Source organism: Melospiza melodia, chromosome 6 (assembly GCF_035770615.1).
Source record: "Melospiza melodia melodia isolate bMelMel2 chromosome 6, bMelMel2.pri, whole genome shotgun sequence".
Classification (NCBI taxonomy): domain Eukaryota; kingdom Metazoa; phylum Chordata; class Aves; order Passeriformes; family Passerellidae; genus Melospiza; species Melospiza melodia.
The window spans coordinates 5938983-5956693 of NC_086199.1; the positions used below are offsets into that span (position 1 = coordinate 5938983).

At 41.3% G+C, this 17711-nt stretch overlaps 1 protein-coding gene across 1 annotated transcript in view; it reads left to right on the plus strand.

Moving 5' to 3' along the window:
• The window catches only part of MNAT1 (MNAT1 component of CDK activating kinase), a 119959-nt gene that overhangs the window by 25683 nt on the left and 76565 nt on the right, over nt 1–17711 (plus strand). The window contains exons 2-3 of the mRNA XM_063159752.1: nt 9217–9369; nt 10964–11037. Of these exons, the coding sequence (XP_063015822.1) occupies nt 9217–9369; nt 10964–11037 (227 nt within the window). The remainder of the gene's footprint in view (nt 1–9216; nt 9370–10963; nt 11038–17711) is intronic.

Here is a 17711-nt window from a genome sequence, read left to right on the forward strand (position 1 = left end):
TATTCTCTTTCAACCATGTAAAAAAATTGGTACAAGTGAATCCAAGTGAAGTGAATTGGGTCTCTGACATATATGTATTATGGGTTGTGCCAGATAAGAGAAATAGCTTGCTTTTAGATAGAAGGCTATTAATCTCTTGAATTTGGGAAGGCTGCTTTAGACTGATGGCTGAGAGTGATTATTGTTATGAGCAGATGATTAAATACTGAAAAAAAATTTTAAAGGAAGGCAAGCATAGCCCAGATGTTCTAAGATGCACATAGTCTTAGCTTTTCTGTCTCCTTTTTTATTTTTCTTCCTAAGCTATTATTGTTTCAGGGTTTCAGTCATTAGAGCACATAACCAGGACTGTAGATATGAGTGGAGACATCATCTCTACCAGATTTGGTTACCTATTGAAGACTGTCAGGTCATCAAATCCTCCTCTTGTTAACTTACAAAACCTTTTAAAACCAGTAATGTTAATTTTTTAACCTATTTTTTGTCTTGTTACTCCTGTTGATTCTGATTCCAGACCCCCTCTGATGTGACTGATGAGAAATACAATTTCCAATATGAAGTTTTACTCTGGTTAGACTTATAGTTGAGTGGCTTTTTCTGCTGTTTTTCCTGAAAAGCCAATCCTCCTAACCCTGTGGTTATCTTGTTGCCTTTTTGTGCATTTATAGGATGAGCTCATCTGTTTTGAGTGTCATTGACCAGAGCCGCACTGCTCACGTCAGGTTAAACCTCACATCCTGCTGGTGACTTTGAAACACCTGCAGCTCTTCAGCTGCCACCTTGGGTTCCATGAGCCTGTTCCTGACTGCCCCACATGGCAGGGGGAACACAAGGTGTTATTTAATTGGTTTAGGGCTGTCATTTTCTCTGCTTGCTGCTCTCTAAGTGATGAGCTCCCAGTGACTCTGTGACTTGGTTCAAATGCATTAATTAATCAGTTTTTTTCAGTTGTGTTGCTTTCTGTTTCTGTTGTGGAAGGGCTTGGCTATAAAGTAACCTTGTGTGCTTTGTGTAAAGTATTCTGAAATAATTTGTCATGGTCTTTTGGCTGTCTTATTTTTAGCAAGTCTAAAAAATAGTATTTACCCTCTGTCTGCTACCCCATGTATTATTGCATGGCTTGTGTTTTAACTGTTCATTTACTCAGCTTTTTAGAGGTGTGTTGATCAACTTGTAGGGTACCCTGAAATAATAATGGTGGACACTTTTTGGGTCTTATTTCCCTCTCCTTATACTTTTGGTTCAAGATAAACACTTCCCCTCAAACCACAACACTGAGTATGCTCCAAAAGCTTTGGAGGAGGGAAGGAGAAATTCTAATAGAGAGAAGAGCAGCTTTTTATGGCCTCCCACCCAGTGGAAATCCCTGGGATCTCCGTTCAGGGATCTTGTTCAAACTGTAACCTGCCTGTGTGGTGCACCCAATGGGAGAGTTTATCTGGTGAAAAATAACCCAAAAATAACTGTGTGGCTGCACAAAGGTTATCCTGGCCTGAGGGAGAGGACAGCAGGGGAAGGACAGTGCACAGCAGTGAGGTTACAGCAGCTTCTCTGGTGTGCTGCTGATTTAACATGCAGGGATACACTTCTGCTCTTCCCAAGCTGAATATACAAACTCAGGCTTGTTGGGACTCCTGCTGCTTATCAGAATGGCAGATGATGTCTTAACCTTTGAGTTTGGCCCTTCATTTGTAATTAAATAAAAAGAAACACTTGATTTTATTGTATCATAAACCAAGATTTATGTAGGAGCTCCCGCTTGGTCATGGCAACTTGTTCTTTCAGTCACTTCAAACCAAGCAAGTTTAGTGGTAGGGAGGACACCACTTTGTTACATTTTGTTTTTTGAGCACTGATAGGGGTTTCAGAGCTATCCAGGACGTGGCTGATGCAGTTATTGCTCCACCAGGCTGTTTTTTCAGTTGTTTTTAATTGTGTGTGCATACACCCACACTGTCTCTGTATTTGAATAGCTTGAGGAAACTGGACTGTGTACTTTTCATGCTTCAAGTCAAACACAAGTCTCTGCTCTTGGCAGGAATTTGGCTTGGTTCCTCCCAATACCCAGGAGAGATGAGCCAACATTTGTAGATCACTCAACAATACCTTTGTGAAAGATGGGTCAAGATTTGGATTTTTGAGGGATTTTCAAAGCCTTGCATGTTTCCCATTGAGACCCCAAACCACTGCTGTATTTTGGAAGACCTTGGTCATATGCCTGGCTCTCTGACAGATGTGTCTTATCAATTTTATCTTCCTACTCATAGAGATTAGACATGAAATATGGGAGTGTCTCGTGACAAGCCCTCAGTAATGTGGTCAGGATATCCCATCATGCCACAAATACCTTTTAATGTTTTTCCCCTTTTACCATAAAGCCACATTTCCTTGTCTTGTTCCCACATGCTGTTGTTGCACTGTTAAAATGTGTTGAAAATACAGGACAGAAGGTAGAAGTCTTGCTTCAGTAAAAGATTTCAAGTAAGAGATTTGTTGTGACTATTTTGGGACCCCCCAAGTGTTTATTTTTTATTTTCTATGTTTTAGTTTTTTCCATGTGATTTCTGGCTTATGTAGGTGTTTGGTGTGATAATGCTCAGAGTATTTGGTACAGTAAAATCTGTCAGCTTAGCCACATGGTGCAGGACTTTCTCATGAGGTAAGAAATGGATATGGAGGGAGAAGGGGGCAACATTTCTGGTGTGAGATCTCACACTTGTTAGTGACAAATATGTTTGTCCTGTGAGACAATGGGTGACGTGGAGCTGGATTGTGTCTCAAAAGGTGCAGTCTTGGCAATTTGGACAGACTTGGGAGATTTCGTAATTGTGACTTAAGTTCAGGTGTGCTGTGGGCAGCTGTTGATCCTGATAAACATTTTAATTTGATGTTTGCTGAGAACTCTGAAAACTTGCAGAGTTCTCACTGAAGGAGAATAAAGCACAATAGCAAAGGTTATTGACGCAGTTGAATTATGATTTTAGTGCATGTGTTTGCCCAGCAGACCATAATGGATTTGGAGTAGTTGTTCTGGTACACTGAGTAAATTCTGGGTCGGTTTTGGTGTGCCTAGTCATTGTGAAAGCACTTATTTCTCAATGCCACACAGCTGCTCTTGGAGTGTCAGGAATTGGCCTGTTGTTTGGACAAAGTGGCAGAATGGTGCTGTAGGACACGTTCTTGTGATTGTGTCCTTAACTGACTAGGCAGCACTATGTCAGGAAAAAACACTTTATTTAAATACTCATAGAAATATTTTTTCTATACTATCTAGAGTTAATAACATAAAAGCTTCTCTATTTTTTTTCCCTAGGGAAAAAAGAAAGGCTCATCTGTACTGGATAAAAGTGATTTAAGTTTTAGCTTGCTGCAAATTCTCTTGTCAGGTCCAAGCCCCTTGAAATGGTTTTGTAGTAGAGATGTTGAAACACGATGGGTGGTGGAAATATTTATTATTAATTGACTCAGTATGTCTTTTTTTTCCCCTTTAGAAATCCCAGTCAGTCAGGGCTGTTGTTCAGTCACTACCTGGTCTGCTTTATTTCTGGTGCAGCTGAGAGGAGCTGGTCTGTATAGCAGAGTATATACATGGGAGTTTGGAAAATAAGGTTAACTGTGCCTGGATGTCTCCTAAATTTTTGAAATGTCTGGGCTCATTTAACCTCCTCTTTTCTGCAATGTGGAGCAGAACTTGTCTGACAAAACAAAAATGAAACAGAAGTGGTGTGCGTGCATCCTTTTCCCAAAAGATATAAACAGTCTAGAAGGAGGATTGTGTTCTCAGGAGCTTGGCAGATGATGCTGAGAATTGACATAACACAGATATAGGCAGAGCACCAGAGTCTCCTTTTGCTTTGCTGCTTAAAGGAGGGAGTTCAGATCAGCTCTCTGGAGTCCTGGTTTGAAAAAAATGAAATGTTAGCAAAGCAATCTCTGAGATTTTGTGTCACACTGTGACTGGGCTGAAGAGAAGGGAGCTGCAGATGGCTGCAGATAGCTTATCAGCAGTGTTTAAAACCCAAAATTCTCATCTGAACTGAGCACTTCTCATCTGAATCTGATAGAGTTGTGGTTCCTGCCTGGAAGCTGTGTCCTATTGCCATGATGAGCTGCAGTCTCTGCATGTCACAGGGGTAACTGTGGGACCTGTTTATTTACTAGTTGAAGACAAGGCCCATTGTGTGGGTTTTTTGGCCAAATAAGGTTTTGAGATCATTCTGCAGTTGTCTCCTCACAAGGTAAGGACAGCAAAATCCCCTCTGATAGAACTTTACAGAATGTGGACAAGATTCTTCCTTCTCCCAACTCCCTCTTGGATTTGGCAGTCAGGGAAGAGATGGCCCAAAAACACAGGCAGCAGCTACTGCAAGTACCTGAATAAGGATTTATGGATTCCTGAAGCTAAGGTGTAAAAAGGAAAACCTTGATTTTTATCCCTAACTCCCTTCTGATCTTTTAAGCTCCTTTATTCTGAGGCTCTCAGAGGTGCTTAGTGTCACTGAAGTCGAACTTTTCTTTCCTCTGCTTTTGCTCCCTATCCTGTAACATGGCAAAAAATGGTTTTGTCTGGGTTCTTTTGGATCTCAGAGGTCCTGGCTGCTGCAGACTCCAGGAAGAACCTGTGTCTGTGGGTCCATCAGCTCAGAAAATGAAGCTGCAGTGGCCAGCTGTAAGTCATTGATGAGCTCTTGGCTGCTCAGCAGAACCCACTGTGACTTGTTACATGTACTAAGGGTTGTGAAATAAACAGGTTTGACAGCTGCTCTCCCCAGATTGGGCTGTTCTTGTCTCAGTTCAAGAATCTCTGCTTGACAATATCAAATTGTCTAATCCAGGCTAAGCAAGAAGCCCAGGAATGTTTCTAGAAGCATCTTTGATTTAAAAAAACTAGATGTCATCCTGTAAGCTTTCTCATGTGTGTGTTTTCTGTTTTTTAATATTCCCTCCCCATAAATCAAGTCATTCCACTTCTATAAGTAAATTTCCCTCTGACATTGAAATTGAGGAACAAATGAAGACATTTTTGCTGATTCGCTCCACTCCTGTTGTTTGTGGTTCAAGTCTTGGCTATGTATTGAAGACTGCATTATTATTTTTTAATCTAAACTATTTCTTTCATAGTAGAGAGGATTGTTGTTTTGTTACTTGAAATTACAGAAACATCTTGGTGATAAAAGCTGAAGAAAGAGAGGCTTAGAAATTCTGATACTCTTTAATGAGTCTATATACTAATAATAGGCTTTGTAAAGAAGGGTAGTAACTCATTCTGTAATACTCCTAGTCAACAGCAAAAGCCATAAAGTTTTTTTTTTTTCACTGCAATGATTAATGGCTGCATATCTAAAGTTCTGCAAATTTTTGTAATGCTTATCAGAATCTAAAATTTTGAGAGAATATCTTGTGTTCCTGCTTGTGGAAATAGCTGTTCTTTATTCTGTTTTGTTTGCTGCCTTGCCAGCCAAGCTAAAAAAGTGAGCAGCACCATCAAGCTGTGCTAATGCTGTGAGCCATTTCCATCCTCCATGTCCCAGATTCCTTGTCTGCCATCATCCCTGCGTGCAGTGAGTGTGTGCATGTGTCAGGAATGCAGCATTGGGCACCAGTCCTGTACCCTCTGAAGACACTCTGTCCAAAACAAACACTCAGTTCCCTGTCAGTGTAATTTAGTTGATAAATATCTTAACAGCTTTCTGGGGAGGAACCTCTGCTTGTTTTCTGCAATGTACCAAAAGCATTTTTAGTGATCCTGAAGTCCTTGGACATGAGGGCCTGTAGTGCTGTTTGTGCATTGCCAAATCATGGAGATGCTTTGTTTGCTCCCCCCAAAAATGTGGTGTGATAGACTGCTCAGAGACTGGGCCTTTTGTTTAATATTTCATGGGGATTAAAGAGAAGAACAACAGATAAAACCACTGCCCATGAAATGAAAATGAGCATTCTAATGTTTATTGGTGTCCAAGATCAGGACACTTCATTGTTCCTGCTTGGCATTACTGATAGTTGTGCCTGTTGCATGTCCATGGGTAAATCCTTGGGCATTTTCTGTTCATGTCTTCATCCTGATCACATGTTCTCAAGGTACAAACTCCAATCCAAAAGGAAATGGTTTGGTGAGTGTGTGAAGTAGAACACAGATTGCAGAAGAAGCAGCAACATCACATCATTTGTTTAGCTCTCACGTGAAGCTGTTGTCTTCAGACAAACTCAGTATTGAGCAAATGTATGGATGAGATTTTTTTAAAATAGAAATATTTGTCATCGTTAGTTTATATATGTAGCATATCTGCCTACATAATACACATACAAAATTGCCTATTTAAGGCTCCTAATTAAAGAAATTAGGAGGCCATCCTAATGGCCTCTGTTTTGGCCATGATTTGAAGGTGAGTTAAGGAAGTGCTTTGATGCTTTGCTCATTTGGAGAAAGCCACATATAGTGTGTTGGCCAGTGAAAGATGTACAGAATGGTGACCTGCTTCCACAGTCAGCTGTTGTTATAGTAAGACCAGGAGGGAAGAGTTGGACTTGGAAAGAAAAGGAAGAATCTCCTGAAATGATGTGGTTTGAGGAGCTCTGTATGTTCCTCTGTGCTATTGAATAAGTTTCTGTGACTTTGAAGTCACAGAAATTGCTACATATTTTAATAACTAGCTAACTAAATAATCCAAGTGGAAAAAAAATGTGTTTTTGAATTTTACAGTTCAAGATAATTTTTTCTCAAGTCACATTTTGAAATCTTTATTTGAAGCTGTGAAAGAATTCATTAAATCCACCTTTATAACAATGTGCCTCCATGGTGATGACACATACTCTGACATTAGTGGTCTGCAGTGAAACCAGAAGGAATTCCTTGGAGCAGGATTGGGCAAATGGCTTTTTTTCATTCCTCAAGAATCAGATGGAAATGTGTGACCCAAGATTGCCATTGGTGGCAGAGTGGCTGCTGTTTGTGGGAACTAGGATGACAGATTTGTTTGGAAGGAAGCTTGGGATCTGTGTGTATTAAATCTGTCTGGAGATGGGAGAGGAGGCAGGACATGGACTGAGTCCAGCTCTGCCCTTGACTTGTCCCATACAGCCCCCTTTGAATTCAGAGGGAGTTATCTCCAAATAAATATCAGGGTGCATGTGTATGAGTGAGTGAGAATGCAATCACCTGATGTGGGATCCCCATAGTGAGGTGTTGACTCATCTTTTCTTGTATGGAAAACTATTCTGCAGCCTTAGGAACAGTGCTTTCAGCTGGGGAAGGCATGGAAGCACTTGTGTGAAGTGCTTTTCCAAGGAGGGATTTTTTCCATAGTCAAGTCCTGTGCAAACTTGAAGTGTCTTTGATTTAGGGAAGGGGGGAGTGAAGCAGTTTCAGGTGCTGCTGTCTGTGAATGATACCCTGCACATGGAGCCCCTGTTCTGTTGGTCCTTAGGCAATGCTGTGATAAAAAACAATACAAACACCTGCACTTGGATCCCCCTGCTGAGCTCTGTCTCTTTGCTCCCTGTTCCATAACTTAGGGAAAAGGAGGCAGGGACGTTTCTGTGCTTTGGCTGCTGTGTTGGGAGGCACAAGCAGCCAGAGCTGCCAGAACAGAGACAGTGAAGCTGTCCTTGTGTTGGGCTCCTGCGTGCACAGACAGGTTGGGGGAGGCAGGAGAAATCCCTTTCCCTGCCTTGCCTGCTCTCTTGCATTTACTCTTGCTCCTCCTGTTGTGGGGACATAAATTGCTTTCATTATATTAACATGATATTAATTTCTCATTATTTTATTGAGTTCATGTCCCAGCAGCTTCTAAATTTCAGGCTTAGTGTGATAATGAAGTTTAATTGTTCCCTACCCAGATAATTTGTATTTATAAATACACTTTGTTTTCTAACTAAAGGAATTCTGGGGCAGGAAAATGCCCAACTTAATTCAAGGTTTGCTCTTTAACATTTGCAGCTGCTGTGCAAAATGCAGGCTGAAGCTGTAGTTATCTGTGTTAGCAACAACAAAAAATTGCCTTTTTTTTTAAATTGTGAGATTCAATTGTGTTTGTTTTGCACTTTCTAATCTTGAAAACAGAAGCTGGGCAGAACTGGTTGGCTCTCCTCACCTCTGCCTCTGTAAGGACTGGAACCAGTTTAGTTTGGGATAGGTCAGCAGTACGAAAGTTTTGTTTAAGATCTTTCTCAACCATGTCAGTGTTGTTTCTCTTAACTTGTTTAGCTTTTGTGCTGGGTTTGTGAAGGTAAAACATGGCTTAGCCCTTAATGTACAATTGTTTTGGCTTCAATCTAGCAAAGCTATAAATAGGCTCCCCTTTGCCTCCCCAGCAGTAGGAAATGACTGCAGCAGGTGTTGTCCTCTGCTAGAAATTTGCGCATTATTACTAGCCAAGTACTTTTTTCTTAAAATCAGCTTTCTTGTTACGTGTTCTTCCTTTATTAAATGCCAACTGACTGGTCAGCAAGTATCGTGTTAAAATCTGAAGTCTTCATTGGGTCAAAAGAAATAAAACCAGAAAGGTATTTTTGTTTTATTTCTGTGCAGCCTCTGTGTAAAGTTTATTTTACGTGCAATTTAAAAAGTATTACCAGAAGGCACAGGAGAGCTGCATAAAGCTGACTGAAATGCTTTTTATTCTTTTGGCTTTGCTGGGCTGGATTTTAACTCAGGTTTGTAGCAGTTCCTCTGTGATAGGACTGGCAGATGCTTGGAAGTCTGCAGGCAAGATTTGTGTCCATGCTTGGATTGAGTTCTCCTTGCACTACAGCATCCAGAAAATAAACAGGGTTTTTGTGCAATGAGGTCATGCTTAGAGTAAATCAGGATCTTGCAGTCTGGTCGATGTGAAATGGGTTTGCTGTGTCAGTAACAGCTTCCCCTTGATCATGACCCCATCATTTGATGGGGTTTTTGTTGACACTGTGGAGTACCTGAGGGAATTCAGGGATCAGAGCAGGGGAAAGAGTGAGGCTTGGGGAGCAGGAATCATTTGGTGCTTGGTCCCAGCAAAGAGCTGGGGGTGTTTGGGCAGGGGGAATCAGAATCCATGTTTGTGCTGCTGAGCCTGTTCTGCTCAGGAGGGTGGAGAGCCCTGGCCCCCTGCCCCTGTGGGTGCTGCAGAAGGAGTGAAACCAGGGCAGATGTGCTGTGCCAACAGCAAAAAGGGGGCACACTCGTGTGTTTCAGTTCTGTTTAACACTCTGTGCCTTTGCACCCCTGCCTTTGTCCCACAGGTGTGAGAGCTGTGTGGAGCTGCTGTTTGTGAGAGGGGCTGGGAACTGCCATGAGTGTGACACCCCCCTGAGGAAGAGCAACTTCAGGGTGCAGCTCTTCGAGGACCCTGCTGTCGACAAGGAAGTGGAAATCCGGAAGAAAGTGCTGAAAATGTGAGTGCCACCATTTGAAATAACAAAAAGTGGATGTATTTCATGCATCAAAATTTTAAAAATTTGACTTGTTCAGTAGTACAGAGGAGATTTTTATTTTTTTAAGTGGCAAACCATAAAAGTTGACTCCATTTATCATGGAGGGATTTCAGAGAATCTGATTTTGTGCAACAATTGAAAGCTGAAATCTCAATTTAGCCTTGAGGGATTCCTGCTTAGCATTAGAAAATGTTGAGTGTTTCTATGTGGCCTTCTTTGGCAAACACTTGGCTCCAAAATGGAGATGATTAGATATTGAGGGGGTGAACATGGCAGCAGAGCAAGAAACAGGACCTTGATTGTTTTGTTCCCTGGGGACCTGTTCTGAGAGTTGAAGGCCAGTTCCCTTCAAAATCAAAATGGGCAAAAGAGAGTTCACATTGTTTTTTGCTTCACACAGCAATTGTTAGTGGAAGTGTCCCTTGCAAGCCTGGTGTTACCATTCTGTCATGCAGATTTGAAAGCTCTTGAAATTGAGATAAATGAGGTCTAAGATTGCATCTCACTCCTTGTGGCCAGTAAGCAGCATTTTATAAAGAAAATATGGGAGCCAGTTGATGTTTTAATAGAAGAAAATCTGATAAATAAACTCAGAGAGAGCTGTGTGTGCTGAAGTGAACTTACAGGTAAATTATAAGCTTGTCAGCCTTTATCTAAAACTCGGGACAATAGTAAATGAATCATATGTTGATGAAACTGTGCCACTGAATACCAAGCATGGGAAGCAGTATTAATTCTGATGCTGGATTTTAAAGTCTCTTGAAGTTAACAGAAGTCAATCTGTAATAAGTCAATTAAACATGGAAGAAAGTTTAGTTAGAAGAGAAAATGTTGGAGAATTCTTGGCCCACTGGGGTTTGGCAGATTAGTTTTTAGGAGGCAGAAAAAATGCCCCCAAATTGGAATATGGCCTCAATTCTTTGGATTTTTATATTCCTGGGTGTCACACTCCACAGATCAGACAGAATCTCAGCTTTATATTTTCTTGGGAAGAAAGTCTGCCTGTCTTGACTTTCAGAAGCTGCCCATGTTCTAAGCCAGTTGTCCCTTCATCTTTTTACTTTCTCCAGCTCTGAAGAGGTGAATGTGAGTGCTGGAATGGCCTATTGATATGAAATGAGATAATTGTAGAATTTTCAGTTTGCTGCTGACATATGCTGTCTGTTGTTGGCACAAAGCCAAAATCCCTTTTCTGATTGTTCTAGAAAAGCTTTTTATTTTTCTTTTTTGTTCTCTGTGGGTGTTGCTGTTGTCTCTGCCTTTGTTAAGAGGCTGGCTGGGAGTTACTCTGTCTTGGCCTCTGTGCTCATGTTTACCTGTAACCCTGGAAAAGGAATTGGCAAACAATAGGCAAAGATAGCAGAGATTTCTTCCAGGCTCCTCCTTTCCTTTGGAGCAGGCACTTGTGTCTCCCAGTAAAGATTCTGGTCAGTTTGGGAGTCACAAAGCACACAGCAGATAAAAGTAGATCAATGCTTAATCAGCTTGCTGCAAAAGCTTTGTTGAATGGAAATTGTATCTTTCTGTTTACAAATACTTTTATCTTCTCTTAAAGATACAATAAAAGAGAGGAAGACTTTCCCACTCTAGAGGAATATAATGATTTCTTGGAAGAAATAGAAGAAATTGGTAAGTCTTAATGCTTGAATTTTTGATGTGCTGTGCTTGTGAGACCATAGGCTTTTATCTTCTGACTCAGCTGCCTATGAGAATGTCTAAGTTCAGTTTCTGTAATATGATTTATCACAGTATCAGATTTTTATCTAATTACTTTTTTTCTGGATTTAATCATGTTTGTTGAACTGTAGGATATTGTTAAGTAAAACATGTTATCTGCCAGAGAAAAAACACAATCCAATGAGGAAACAAAGCTGGAAAAGAAAGGCTTGCAGGGGAGTGTCCATGCTGCACTGGCAAAGATTAAACAAAGAGAGGAGAAATTGAAATTTTCATTATATCCCTCCATTAGCTTTATCTACCATGACAGAAGCCATATGGTGTCTTTCATCATTTTTGCTTCTGCAAGTACAGTAGTTGAAGCTGCTTTGAAGCTGCTGACCTTACATACCACTGTGGTAGCATTTTATGTTGCTGTGCAGAAGGAGAAGGTTTAGGAACAGACGTGGATTTCTTTCTCTTTGGATTAGCTGCAGCAGAACTTTGCCCTTTGGGGAAGGGACAATGTTATCAACAGAGATTATTTTCTTCTTAGTTAGGGTGACTTGTGATTTATGGTGGAGTGATGGGTTTTGCTTAGAAAAACAAGGATGTGTTCAAAGGAGTGACTCCTAAATGGTTTGTTCTTGGTTTTTATGAGCTTCTGAGGCTTTTCTTTTTTTTGACCTGGAGGAAGAAGAGGTGACTTAGAGCATGCAGGAGGGGCAGTGATTTGGAGGAAACCATGGAGATGACAATTTTCCTTCATTTTTCTCAAAGGAGCCCTTGCTGCTTTTTGCACTGTGGTGTTTTGTAGAAATGTATCCAAACACTTACTGCTGTGAGCAGTGGATCATGTTTTTGTTGGCACAAAAGGATGCTGAGGCTGGGAAGCCAAATGGTGTGGCTGGGAAACACCAGTCACACTCACATGGTCCAGATATCTGGAGGAGATGATGTGGGTGTAGCTTTGTTTGTATATTTTTTGGAATGGTATGGGGGAAGGAGGGAATGAATAGAAAGAATGGCCAGAGGATCCTGGAAGAATCTGTGTGCTCATGGGAAGCAAAACTGCTTTTTTTCATGTAGCATTAAATATAATTTCCCACTTAACTGCTGTTGCAGGACTTTTTAACATCTCTAACAAGGGAGTTGAAGTTTTGCCTGAAATTGTGTGAACCTTGTGAATTTGTGCAGGATGTGAAGGTTTTTACAGCTCTTGGGATTAGGTGGTTACATTGCAAATGGTTCCAAATCTTTTACTGGGAACTTGGTTTTAGAAACAGCAGAAACCTGGCTGGTCTTGGTAACATTATGAAAAAAAATGATTTGGCCAATAATTGTTTTGGCCCTGCAAATGCATAGTGAAGAAGCTTGATAGAGTTTTTAGGAATTGGAGTTAGTTACCTGAGAGGAACACCTAAAATACTAAAAGGAATTGGGAGTTCAGCTGCATCCTAGTTCATTGATGTGGCAGCCAGGGTGATGAGAGGAAGGAAGGGGTGCAGTCAGAAGACTCTTTAATTTTCACTGTCCCTATTTATGTTCATTTATGATATCCCAACTCCAGACAGACCCCAGAGGACAGGTTGGGTTCAACAGCAGCACTTCAGCCAAGAGTTCAAGCCCTGTTTGCTCTCCCTGCTGACAAAGCCCATTGCACATTTGTCCCCAAGCCCATCCCTGCTGTGGTCCTGGACACAATTCCCCACCTGGCACTTGTCTGATGTGACATTTTCCAGTGCATTTTGTGAATGCTGTGCCTGACTGAATAGTGTGTTTAAAACTCATTGTCTCTGTATGATAATTTCACACTTTGCTGCTGAGAGGAGTTATTTCATTTTTGTGTGTCTCTGAATTCTCTGCTTGCTTGCTCATGTGGAAAACTGGGCTGTAAGATGGAAAAGGAAGGATGTGCAGGGCAGCTTTGCCTTGTGGAGCCAACATTCAGCAGACTTGCAGTAGCTGCTGGTGTTTGGGAAGGTTTCCCCTCTCCCCATGCCCTAAAGTGCAGCTTCACCTTTTTTTCCCTCTTTGCTGAAAGGTTTTGTTTCTGGAGTTGTTTTAGAGGGTTTTTAATGAAGTAGTTGCTTAGCACAGACAAAATGTAAACATCCTGTGGAGGTGTATTTCATGTGACCCCCATTCTGATAGGTTTTCCAAATATTCCAGGTGGGTCAGCTCCAAAACTAGCAATGGAATGAGACACAGCAATTGCTGACCTCACTGCAAACACGTTTTCCCCCTTCATATCAGCTGTTTTATACCTACAGACTTTTTCTATTGAAATAGAGGAGTTGGATGGTGCAGCAACAGTGTGTGTGTGTGTGGGAAGGTCAAACAAACATTAGGGTAGTCACCTTTTAAGATTTCTATTATAAAAACCAGGTTTTTGAAGTGGTTTAGAGTGTAGCCACTGAATAATGCTTTGGGCTAAAACGTGTTAAACAAGGCTTTAAATAAAAACCACATTTTAAAGCAAGTTCTCCCCAGAAGAAAAATCGGTTGGACAATTTGAGAGCATTGTAAGCACAGTTTGTTGTCATTAGCACTAGGAATAAAAATAAAGTGAAAGGGTTAAAACCTGCTTTTGGGAAAGGTGTGGGCAACATGTATCTGAGTGAGTCAGGACTGTGCCCATATGGTAACAGGGACCTGGTTAAACCTTTCAGTGTTGCTACAAGTTGCACTCTCTGGACACAATCTGAATTTCGCCTGCTCTTTCTACAAAGTTTTCTTCTTCCCCCGAGCATTTCTCCTTCCCCAGAGTATCTCTGCCGTTTTTCCAAGCCCTGTGTGAGAGCTCTGGGAGCAGGACCCGCCTCCCAGCGTGTGCCTGGCACCTTCCCTGGTACCTGGGTGAGGCCCCCCGGCGTTACCGCAGCACCTTGTTCTGGGTAATTGCTGCTTCTTAAAAAGCATTCAGCTCCGAGGAGGCTGCTCTTAGTTGTGTATTCCTGTATCTCCCTGATCCTCCAGGACTTCATGCAATGCTCTCAGAACACTTATCTGACAAGTGATCCGTGCATAGGAAGGGTTTTGCTATCTCTGATCACTTGTGGCTTGTGCTGTTTATTGTTTTGTGGTTTGGTTTTTCCCCCCCTGTGTGTGTGTTCTCGAGGATGGTGTTGCTGGTCCTGACACGGGCAATAACACAACTGGAAATTGGGCAGCTTTATCAAAGATCTCTTTGAGTTCACATCCTCACACTGCTCCTGCCAAAATGGTCTTTCTTAGAGTGATGGGGCTGAGTGATTTCAGTCATTCACTTCTGGCAAAGGTGTTGACTCAGTAAAAGACCACTGAGGATAAGCAGAAATAATCATTGATACCTAACTAGACTCTTTTCTGGCTTAACTGTGGGTTTTCTTTTGTTTCTGATAATCATTTTGTTATAATCCCAGAAATGTTGGTTGGAAGGAACATGTTAAATTCTTTTCCCTCTTTTCTCTCCCTCACTGCACTCCTACTCCTTTTGAAAGTGCAGGGATCAGGCTCAAAAGCACCAAAGGAAGTTGCCACAGAAGCCTGGGACATCCCAGGCAGACTGAGGATGAGGTTGTGTCTCCCTCTGTAGCACTCTGCCACATTCCCAGTCTGGGGTTTTAGGAAGATGATAATTTAGGAGTTGTTTGTAGTAGATGTGAGGAATATTGTTTATAATGAACTAATGCTAGTAGTTAGTCTAAAACAGGGAGATTTTGAGGAACTTAGTCCTGCAGTGCAGTGATATTCATTCAATTATTGTGCCATTTAATTAAAATTTTTTGTCTTATTTTCTTTTTTATAACTAGGAAAATATTTTTCCATTTGTTATAGAATTGTATAATGAATGCTGTTCTTTTGAAAAACAGAGAAAGTCCCTGTAGAGGCTGAATTTCAGAACTTGGGAGTTTCACCTAAATAGAATGAAATGCTTCACAAAAAAACACAATAGTCTTCCTGTTATACTTAACAGATGTCTCAAGGCAAGTCATTTTATAAACCAACCAATGTGAGATGGATAAGTAGATAAATAATTGTTGCATACAAAACAGCTTCTGTTTCTTTTCCCTGAAGGGCTTCAGGCCTCTTATATCGGCTTATGCTATATTTCAACATGGACAAAAATAAGTCTGTCTTCTCTTTGAAACCTTTTCAAACCAGCCATCTGCTTTGCCACTCATATTCAGATCTACACCAATATTTTTTCAGGGTAGGTGTAGCATATGAGTTGGGATTTTTAACTCTTTCTAGTTTTTCTACTTCTATTTTTTTTCTTTAATTAAAGTTAAGAAATGCATTTAAAATAAATTTCTAGCAAAACTCAAAGCAGGCTGCATAGTCCTAGCTATGTTAAAGTTTGTATGTTGAGTGATAGCAATTGTGTTCTTTGGTTTTATAGTTGTTGCCCTTTAAATGCCAAGCAACTTGTGGAGGGGACAAGGGACAAGAGAGGGAAATAATATCTTAATTATTTTTTGTGCCCTAGTGCCCCTTGCAAAGCAGACTTGTCAGCTGTATTGTGAGGATACAATGGCAAGAATTTGTATTCTATAAATATTGATGAAAAGACGTTTGAAGCTCATGAAAAATTTATTAGAAAATATGTTGAAAGATGTTTTGGCTGCTGGCTGGCCACTGGTAACCATGCAGTGTCAAAGAGCAGCTTGTTTTGCTGGTAGGTGTTTATTGTAGAGGGAAGATGCTGTTTTCATGTACTGAAGGGCAGCTGTTGATGCTGAAATTGATGTGGGCAAATCCAGGTTGCGCTGTTACAGTTTTCATTGTTTTATTTTTGTTTTTTATACTTTTTTGCACTCTTTTACTCTGTTTCTACTCTTACAACAAAATGTCTTCAATGTTTCCACTCTTGAAATGTGGACAGATCAGTGTTGAGGACATGCTGAGGACCAGGACAGTGTTCCTCATGTAGATCAGTGTTCTCTGGTTTCTCTGGTCCAAATTTCCTCTGGCCTTTGAGGGGGCTGAAGTTTGAATTTCTGATTGCTGGTGTCCTACAGAATCCTTGAGTGACAGAGCAGGACAGGATGGGCAAAGCAGAGTCAGTGTGAGCAGATCTGACTGCTGGGAGGGAAACAGCAGGAAAACAAGGGGGGATAAACACTTCCACCATGAGCAGAGCAGTGGGCTTTTGGGGTGAAAATTTCCCAAACATTGATGCAGAAATAGATTTTTTTTAGATAGAAATGTTACTTCCTGTGAAGTACCAAAATGCACCCGTTTTTGTAAGCAGTTCTCAATAAAGGTAGGCATCTGCAAGTGTTTAAAACATGCCTGCTTTTCCCCAGTATGAGTTTTAAATCTTAAGCCTCTTGTTTTACAGACCAAATTGTGATCAGCTGAACCTATTAAAGATAACTGAGGAAGAAGCCAAAAAACAAACCCTGAAGGTTTCAAGCAGCAATAACTGCAAAACAGGGATCATCAGCTTATAGCTGGATTTATTTTTAGAGAAATATTCATGATGTTCAGAAGCCTGAAGGCAATTTGGCATCTCCTCATGCACCTGAAGGTGGCATCTGGGCATCCTGCTAGCACAGCATGGCTCATGGGCTATTTCTTTCTTGTGTCATGACTAGGGAGTTCAGAGAGCTGCTGTGTGGAGTGAGGTGGTAGGAAGTGCTGACATTCCCATCAGCTGCTGTCACTGCAGAGCTCTGGGCTCATTGTGTGCCAGCATTTTCACTGATACTTCTTCTCTGCCCTAATACTCAAATAATAAAACTTCTTGTCAGTGGGCAACTGTAGGCTGAAAATTTGGATGTCAGATCACCATTGCTACAACCAAGAAGTGTGTGTTTGTCACAATATGAAATAAGAAAATATTATTCCTTTTGGAGAGGAAAAAAAACCCCAAACATTTGGGAGGGGTAGCTTGCTCCCAAAAAACCAAGGAGCTGAACTTTGAGTGTCTTGTTTGGGTTATGGCAGTGCCCAGAGGTCGCAGCTGGGGTGAGATAAAGACCTGAGGGAGAAGTGCTGCCTGAAGCTATGGCATGGAGATACAGCAGGTGGTGTGTGGGAGAAAGGAACCTTTATTCTCCTCCTTCTGGTTCTTGCCAGTGGGAGAACTCCAGTACAGAGGCCCAGTAGCAAAGTTTGTAAATTCAGCTCAGGTGTTGATTTTGAAATTTTTAAAGCACAAACTCAGCCATCTTAGATCTTCCCTCTGAACTGAGGAGGCTGGGGTGGGGCTGGAAGAGTTCAGCTGATTCAGGAGCCAGGCTGGATTGAAATGTCATTCCTCTTGATGCTGCTTATTATTCAGAAAATGGGGAAAATAAATACAGGTTTTTTTTTTTAAAGGTTAAGAGGTTATTTAACTGTATCTTACTGAGCCCTTTTTTGTTGCAGTTTGAGGAATTGAGTATGATGATAATAAGAGTAAGATGATGTGGTGGTTTGGTACTCCTGGATAAGAGTATTCCTCTTCCCATCTGTACGCTTTTATTACTTCCCTGGTACCCTCTCTGGCTCTCAGCCCCTGTGTTGAGCCAGTTCAGATTACTGAAGGGTTTTTGTTGACACTGCAGAGTATCTGAGGGAATTGTGGGATCAGAGCAGGGGAAAGAGTGAGGCTTGGGGAGCAGGAATGCCTCCCTTGGCAGCCAGAGCTGGGCTTGTAGCCCTGAGATGCATCCGCA